The 8,826-nt window shown below is 55.7% G+C and overlaps 1 protein-coding gene and 1 long non-coding RNA gene across 2 annotated transcripts in view; one reads left to right on the forward strand and one right to left on the reverse strand.

Annotated features, from left to right (window-relative positions):
* On the reverse strand, positions 1 to 8,523 carry TREML2 (triggering receptor expressed on myeloid cells like 2). Its single transcript, XM_040473444.1, has 5 exons — positions 8,190 to 8,523; positions 5,542 to 5,862; positions 1,517 to 1,934; positions 417 to 523; positions 1 to 112 (listed from the first exon to the last, which is right to left on the reverse strand). Exons 1-5 carry the CDS (start codon positions 8,248 to 8,250, stop codon positions 18 to 20), a joined length of 1,002 nt encoding a protein of 333 aa, XP_040329378.1. The 5' UTR covers positions 8,251 to 8,523; the 3' UTR covers positions 1 to 17.
* LOC121029426 (uncharacterized) overlaps positions 7,150 to 8,826 on the forward strand; it is a 9,020-nt gene continuing 7,343 nt past the window's right edge. The window contains exon 1 of the long non-coding RNA XR_005789722.1: positions 7,150 to 7,402. This is a non-coding gene — a long non-coding RNA (uncharacterized LOC121029426). The remainder of the gene's footprint in view (positions 7,403 to 8,826) is intronic.

Consider the following 8,826-nt stretch of genomic DNA (forward strand, 5'->3'; position numbering starts at 1 on the left):
GCTTTCCTACTCCATAGTTAAGTGGCCTCGGACCAAGCAGGCTTCCACGGAGGCTCCGGGCTTCCAAGTGGGTCCCTGCAGGCTCTAGCAGGATTGTCGCACACCCTGTAGCCTGGGAGGACAAGGACAGAGATGAAGGGCAGGGCTCCGGTGCTCCCCTCCCCCCACCCTCCTGGGCCAGTCCATCCCTCCTTCTGGCTCTGCCCTCCACTTTCTGCTGGGTCGGCCCCGGGAGGGTCGTGCGGCACCTTTCCTGTTCACCCACCCTCCTCCCTCCCCTGGGTGCCAAGCAGTCCTTCTGGCCAACAAAGGTGAGGACACACCGCCTGGGAATGGAGTGCAGGCGGGCGCTTTGGAAAGCGTGTCAAGTCCCATTGCTCTGCCCTCAGGAGGCTGGGAGGGTGGGCTGTACTCACTCCCCATGTGTCTCTTCTTCCAGAACCCATAGACCACGATCAACATCACAGGCACTGGAAGGAAGGTCAGCACCCCCAGGAGCACAATGGGATATGAATCCTGGTGCCTGAGGGGACAGGACAGAGCGGGGAGGAGGTGAGCACCCGGCTCCCTCCTCCCAGACCCATGTCTTCCTGCGTGCCGCAGGAGAGGAGCCAGACCTGGAGAAATCCTCACAGGCCTTGGCCGGGGTGATGGGCTCCCTTCCTTGGGAACCCAGCTGTGGCAGGAGGAAGTGAGGAGCTTGGGGGTCAGGAGAAGAGTCCCAGGCGGAGGGGAGTATCTCCTCCACTGTTTCCCCAAATCCGCTCACTGCCGAGGACAAGGACTCTTAAGGGACCCCCATTTGTGACAGAGGAGACTGAGAGTCTTGCTGTCCTCACAGTGGGAGCCTCTCGTGGTGGCCCTTCCTTCTGCTGTCCTCTGCAGCTGAGGCGGGAGGCGCACAGCCTGTAACCCCTTGCCTGTAGCACTCCGTGTGCACCAGCCCTCGGCACCTCCGTTCAAATATTTTTTGGCCTGAGGACTTTCTCTTGTTACTGGAGCCCTCTCTCCCACCCAGGACAGGCAGCCCTCTATCAATGCCCAGTGGGAGTAGGTGTATTAATACCACAGCTCTCTTGCCCTTCAGGTGGGCGTCTGACGCAGGGCCCCAGAGCCCACCCCATGGGCCGAGCTCCGCTGCCCACAGTGGTGGTGGCTTGATTAGGTTCTCTCCGGGCTCCCTGTCTCACTTCCCCGCGCTCTTTCCAGCATTCCTGGCCCCAGAGGTGGCTTCCGGGGGAACCCAATTTAAAGCACCCCCCATTTCCCACTTCCTACTCCCGAGGCCCATCCTTGTCCTGCCCCTACCTTCTCCTCTTCATCCCCAGCCCTCCCTTCCCACTGCCAGCCCGTATGGATGGCACCACTCCTTCCCAGCTTCTGGCGTCCTACCCACCCGCCACTCAGCAGCAGGCCAGACGGGCCTCCTGAAAGGGAAGGTCGGCTCTAAGTGGAGGCCCCAAGAACGGCCGCCATATCCGGCCAAACATCATTCAGCCCCACGACCCCCGGGTACCTGTCAGGGGAAAATTTGTTGATGAGAGACCCACTGGTATGGCACGTTCCCGTGGTGGGTGATCTGGCACGCGGGGGCCCAGCCCCGGTAGACACAGACACTGGGCCGGCAGAGGAGGCTCCGGCATCGCTGGGGGGCACGGTCACGGTCTGGGACCCCATGGTCCTCCCGGGCCCCATGGTAGAGGAGCCAGCGCTGGTGAAGCTGTAGCCTGTCATGGAGGTCAGTCTGATGGACCCTGAGGCAGCGGAGGGCACGAGTCTGGTCATGGTGAAGAGACCAGGTGTGAGCACTGTCACACTGGTGGTGAAAGGGGCATCGGGGCCTGAGGTGGGGGCTGGGCCCTCGGTGACGACAATTCCACTCTGGAGGATACTGGCCAGCTGTGGAAGAGGAGTGCTTCTCCTGATGGCGGAGGCTAAGGGGCCAGAGAGGGAGGAACGTTAGATCAGGAGGGGGTCTCGCTGATGGGAGCGGATCCCCGTCTCCCCTCCTGGGTCTTGTACCCAGGGCTCTGCTCTGCTGAGTGACCAGCTGTTGGTCAGGGAGAAGGAAGAGACTTTCTGTTTCTTTAGCCTGCCCTGTTGGGCCACCTGGGCCCAGAGGACACTCTCCTCCCCGCCCCCATCTCTCCAGTCACTTCCAACCCTCCTCATTCCTGTGGGCCAAAGAGACTTCTTCACTATGATGTTGAACAGGGACTTTTCCAGGTGCTCCATAGTTGGCAAGTAGGGCCCAGGGACTGAAGACAGGGAAGCAACTGGGCATCAGTTGGGCGTCAGATTCTTGATTTCGGCTCAGGTCATGATCTCGGAGATTCGTGAGTTCAAGCCCCGTGTTGGGCTCTGCGCTGGCCAAGTGGAACCTACTTGGAATTCTCTCTCCCTCTCTCTCTCTCTCTCTGCCCCTCCCCCACTGGCACAGTCTCTGTCTCTCTCAAAATAAACAAACAAGCTTAAAAAACAAAACACAGGGAAGCACTAAAGGCCCAAATTCCACAGAACACCTCAAGCAGCAGAGTCAGATGCCCTTCTCAGGGGCTTACGAAGAGACACCTGCTACCCTCACCCATCACCTCAGCCTTTTACATCCCATTTTCGAGAAGGTTGGCGTTTGGGTGGTGGAAGAGGAGGGGGTTGCGGGAGGCTCCAGGTCCCATCTGGGGCAATGTGGAAACTATATCCGCAGAGAACAAGGGAACTGGAGAGAAACATCGGGGAGAGAGAGGGCTGCCATGGGCTGCCACATGACATGACTGTGCATCACACGGACACATTTCAAAGGGCCAAATGGCCACCATGGAAGGTGCCCATCTTTCTGGGCAAGGGACCCCCGAACAAGCAACACTGGTGAGAGTGGGGATAGGGGAAGAGGCTGACCTGGAGCCAGGTCTCCACCATCACCCTACACAGCAGTGGGGACACCCCCAAAGACCCTCCAGAGAACTCATGCGTAGGTGCCTTGGGAGGGCCAGCATCTGGACCCCCACCTCACAGAGGATCCCAAAGGGCTGGGTACAAAAGAGTGACATCCGACATGGAGAGAGAACTCCTACAGCGGGCAGTGAAGACACACTACCACTCCCCTGCCTCGGTGCACCAGGGGGTTGGCAGGGGATGGCAGGGAGAGCGGACTGCCAAGAACCCCACCTTCCCTACCTGCCGGGACGAAGGAGAGGGAGTTAGGCAGCAGGCTACCCCCTTCCCCACTCCAGGTGGCTTGGTCTTCAGGAAGGAGTGGAGGGGCATATATTGCTAGAAGATTAGAGTTTTTAAACGGGCTGTGGATTTTTCTGTTTTCCTGATAACCGAAAAGGTCTGCAAAGTCGGAATCTCCCCAAACGGCCTTTAAGAGGTGGAACGTGAGATCTGACAAGGGGAGGGGGTGCGCACAGAGAAAAGCGAAACCATTCCGTGTTTGTATCCCTGCAAAGGCAGAACTGGAGAGGGGGGATCGAGATTTGGCTCCACATCTCAGAGACAGTAGTTGCCCCAGCTCAGTCCCACAGAAAAGGGAGATACAGAGGGATCAGGAGAATGCGGAAGGGCGGATAACAAATTTCATCATCACTGGCTGCTTTTTTTTTCAGATTTTCTTGCTGGTTCCTCGCCGTTTCCTATCGTATAAATTTAGGGGGGGACCTCGGGGCTTGGCCCTAACTCTCCTTTTCGACACTCAAGGGAGAGCTTTTACATTCCCTTGATTTTTTTTTAAATTTTTTTAACGTTTATTCATTTTTGAGAGACAGAGAGAGACAGGGCATGAGTGGGGAAGGGGCAGAGAGAGAGGGAGACACAGAATCCGAAGCAGCCTCCAGGCTCCGAGCTGTCAGCACAGAGCCCGACGTGGGGCTCAAACTCACGAACTGCAAAATCATGACCTGAGCCAAAGTTGGACGCTCAACCGACTGAGCCACCCGGGCGCCCCTACATTCCCTTGATTTTTTTTTACAGCTTCATTGTGACACCAGTCACATCCCACATACTGCGCCCATTTACAGCACCAAATTCAATGGTCTTTAGTATATTCAGAGTCCCGCAACCATCACCACAGCCAGTGTTAGAATATTTGCATCATCTCCTCACCTTTTAGCTGTGACTCCTCTACCTCCCCGTTTTGTCCCCCCCCCCCCCCCCGCCCGCCCTAAACAACCACCAATCTGCTTTCTGTCTGTATAGATTTCTCGAATCCCCTAGACTTTAAACTATCTTCATGGAGATACTTCCAAGTATATCCCCAGCTCTGACCTCTCACCTGAGCTCCAGGCTGCACATCTGCTGCCCACTTGGGGCTCCAGGAGGCATCTCAAACTTAACAGGACAAAATACAGCTCTTGGTATTTCTCCTCCAAACCAGCTCCTCTCCAGATTCGCCCTACTCAATAAATGGTACCGTCATGCACCTCGCTGATGGAACAGAAAGCCTTAGGGTCACTCCTCCTGATTCGTCCCTTTCGCTCACCTCCCACACGAGCAGATCCTGTCTTGCCTCCAGAGTGTACAGGGTGGGGGGCAGGAGGTCTGAACATCACAGATTTGAGCCCCTCCACTTCTCCCCGCCCCCAGGGCCCACGTCCTACTCTAAGACACTGTCATTCTCAGCCAGAACACCCAACAGGGGTCTCTGTGCCCATCTCTTACCCTCTTCCACAATCCATCCTCCACAAAACAGCCATTAGGCTCTTAAAGACAAGCCACAACACACCCCTCTAAATTCTCCAATAGCTTCCTATTCTACTTGGAATAAAACTCAAACTCCACATCAGAGACTTTAGGGCTGCTGTTTGACTCTCCGGCCTCATCTCCTGCCACTCTGCCCCACACTCAATACGGACCAGCCACACAGGCCTGCCTTATACAGACCCAGCTCCTTGTCACCTCAGGGCCTTTGCACATGCACCTAGAATACCCTCTGAAGGACCCATATTTCAACAGGGCTAAAAAGCTCTCATCACGCTGGGCTCTGCTTGATGTCATCTGCTCAGGAGAGTCCTCTCTGGTCTCCAGCACCTCAGTGGCTCCCTCCGCCACTGAATTACTGAATAAAACACTGACCTGCTTTATTTTCTTCAGAACGTTTATGGTTACCTACAATTATTTGTCTGATGATGTGCGACTGCCTGTCGTCTCTCCTAGGGCAGGGCTGTGTCTGCTTTCGCTCACCCCTCTATCCTCAGAGCCTAGAACAGTCCCTGGCACATAGCTAGGGACGCAGTGAATATATATTTAACAGAAGATGGAATAAAAACAAAGCACACAGCGCCCTAAGTATGAATCCTGTCTCTGCCACCTGCTAGCTCTGTGACGCTGGACAAGGTGAGATCCACAGAGGGCTTTTTAGGTCTCATTTTCTTCATCGGTAAAATGGGGACAATAACGCCCATGAAGATGTCAGTAAAAATTGCGAAAACCCTGCGGCACCCCAGGCCCATGGATGGATTATTATTCTTACTATATCTGCTGCGAATGGAGACTGGGGCAGGGAGGACACCCTCAACCCTCCCGTGCCCTGGCGGGCCGGCTCACCTGGAGACACCTCCAGAAGGAAGCCCGTCAGAGGGTACAGGGTCCCCGAGCTGTTGCGCATGCACCAGTACCGGCCCGAGTCCTGGCGCCTGAGGGCCGCCATGGTGATCTTGACTACCTTGGCCTTGGCGTCATCCTGCAGCAGGTAGCGTGGCCCCTGCGTCCAGACCCTGGTGAATCCAGGCTCGCACTTCTTCCTCCTGATTTTGCACCATACCTTGCCCTCCACGTGGTTTTTGCGGCTCTTGTAGGAGCACTGCACAGACAGAGTCTCCCCTTCAAGGTGCTGCACTTTAGTGTACACGTTCTCGGCAGGGACACCTGGGGAGACACTACTGGTGAGCAAGGTCTGGCCAGAGGCGGGGAAGGAGGCCTCTTGAAGGTCGAGGTGAAGGGAGAGGAGGTGGATATTGCCTGGAACTCACAGTTGTGGGGAGAGACACAGTCCTACGCTGAAAGGGCTCCCCCAGTCAGATAGGGGCGATGCACGGGTATGGCCAACAGCTAGCTCCCAGTCTGAGAGGGGAGACACAAGCCACTCCCTCACGGAGCTTCCAGTCAGTTGGAGGAGACACTAGCCCTGCCCTCTGGGAGTTCCCAAACTGGGGAGGAAGACAATAGTTGTGGGCCCCTGGGGAGTCCTAGAATGGTGCAAAAGATATAGGACTAGCCCTCAGGGAAGTCCCAGTCTGATGGTGGAGACACAGGCAAAGCCCTCAGGGACCCCCAGACTAATGGAAGAAACTCAGCCCTTACACTCAGGGGGCTCCAACTGACACAGCCCCTTTCTTCATGGTATTTTCTAGCCCAATGGGAAGGTAACAACCCCATTTGCAGGGTCTTGTGGGAAAGACCCACGTCTTTGAGACAGAGGCACTGACACAGGTGCACAGCGAGACAGATGCACAGACGCAAACAGAAGTCACTAAGTTATAAAATTCCAGAACACAAGCAACTCAGGTGGATAAGAAAGTCCTGCATTTGAAAAAATTCAGAGTAAAAATGATTCACCAAGAAGTTCGTTTTAGTTATCTTCTAAATAGCAAGTTGTCTTAGTTCCTTTCACGTGGTATTTCATTTTAAAACGTTCTAGTTGCATAAAATCCATAGATTACAAATGCCCAAACATGCATCTCAATTTTCAGTGGGGTGCAAACCAAAGAATTCACTGTTCGTCTACAGCATGTTACAGTCTCGGCCTAGAAACAAGATGTGGTCCGTGCATTTCACAATCCACAGCCTGGCAGGAAGAGAGTGGAACTAGAAGTGGGGGTGGGCAATCAGGGGACAGAGAGAGAGAGAAAGCTGTGGTGCGTTCCCTCCACCCCTCTGCCCAAGGTAAGCTCAGTACTTACTCCTTTCACACCCCCAGAGCCTTCTGCACACATACACACGTTTCTCCCCAGCAGGACAGAGTAGAGAGCACACATTTTAGAGTCTAAAAATATATGGGTGGGCGCTTGGGCGGCTCAGTAGGTTAAGCGTCCGACTCTAGATTTCGGCTCAGGTCATGATCTCAGGGTTCGTGGGATCGAACCCCTTGTGGGGCTCTGTGCTGACAGCACGGAGCCTGCTTGGGATCCTCTCTCTCCCTCTCTCTCTGCCCCTTCCCTCCCTCTCTCTCTCTTAAAATAAAATAATAATAATAAAATATAAGAATAAAAAAAATATGGGTTAAAACCCTGGTTCTACCATTGATAGTGCCTGGAACGTAGCCAGTGCACCACGTGCTTCCGTTTCTAAAATGCAGGTCGTTCCAGACTTCTCCAGTAGAGCCCAGAGCTGTGATAGCCAAGGACCCAGCACAGGTTTGAGACATCTGCCTGTTTCCAACCCAGCTACAGGAGAGCTGAGGCTCAGGGTAAGGTAACACCCTCTCTAAGCATCACTTTGCCCTGCACAAAGTGAAAGGAATGACCAAACTAAATTATTTGGGGAGAGGGAGGTTTGGGGGACCCCAAGATTGCTCTGCACAGGAGCAGAAGGAGGAGGCTCCCTAAGGGAGGTGCATGGGTGGAGTGCCCTTGGAAAGGGTCTCCAGGGTGCTGGAGCCCATTTGAGCCCACCTTCCACCCCTCCCACAGGCCGTCACCAGAACTGAACAGGAAATGGTAACTTGGTTGCCATGGCAACAAGGGAGGCAGGAATGGGTGAGGCCCCCTCAAGGAGCATTTTGTGGGGTGGGCGAGGCCTTCAGAAATCGCTTCCGCTCAGGACAGGGGGAGGGGGACAGGGGGTAGTGGCACAAACAACTGAGGGAGTTAAAGCACACACACGTGGTGCAATGATTCTTGTAAGAACCAAACAGCCCTTTCCCAACAGGGGAGGGAGGCTTTCTGTGTGAGGAAACGGAGTGTCCACGGTCAGAGGTCCTGAGCAGGCCTGGCAGATGAAGGGGCCCAACCAGAGAGGGTCTGGAGCTTTATCTTAGTTTGTGAGGCCTGTGGTAGCTTTGCCTGGGGCCAAATACAGGGATGCAACCTTCTCACTATTCTCTGGTCAGGAGCCTCTAGGCCAGCCCCATCCTTCTCCTCCTCCAACCCCACAAAGCATGAAAGCCGGGAGGGTCTAGGAAAAGGCCACTCTCTCCCCGCCCCGCACCCCCCCCCCACCCCCAAGCCAGCTCTCCTGCCCTCTGGTTCTCTCACCTGAGACAGGGCCCTGGAGCCACAGTAGCAGCAGCAGCAGCAGCAGGAATGCGGGAGCCATGGCTCCATCCAGTTGGGGACAGTCACAGGCCAATAGGGGGCCAGGGACACCCCCAGCTCCAGGGTTAGGGCCCCAGGCCGCTGCAGGACGTGCCACTTAGGTCTGCCAGGGAAGGACCTGGCGTTCTGAAAGCGCAGTTGCCCATTTAGGGAAGTGAGGAAGTTGTAGGACCCACTGTGATCCGCAGACCGTGGGGCCCCGCAGAGTCTACTGAGGGCGAGGGCGGCGCTGGTTGCTGTTTACGCCCTATTCTCCGAAACTTCGGGCAGGTGTGGCTGCTCCACCCAGTCTGGGCCCACCCCACCCCCCCAGCCCGGGGACGGCTCTCTGGGTCAGAAGACTCCCCACCGTCTTCAACCCCCTCCCGGAAACTGGCTGGCGGGGGTGCCCCCTAGTCTGAAGCAGGGGATCCATCGAGGGGGCTGGGGTGAGTTTTCTGGACCCTGAGCTACAGACTCCCTGGGATTCCCTGGGCTTAGAGACCCAGGGGCAGGGGCTTGGGGCTAGGGCAGGGCACCTTGGTTCCTAAACACACACACACACACACACACACACACACACACACACACACACACA

This window comes from Herpailurus yagouaroundi, unplaced genomic scaffold (assembly GCF_014898765.1).
Source record: "Herpailurus yagouaroundi ecotype Mexico unplaced genomic scaffold, PumYag 139, whole genome shotgun sequence".
NCBI classification, from domain to species: domain Eukaryota; kingdom Metazoa; phylum Chordata; class Mammalia; order Carnivora; family Felidae; genus Herpailurus; species Herpailurus yagouaroundi.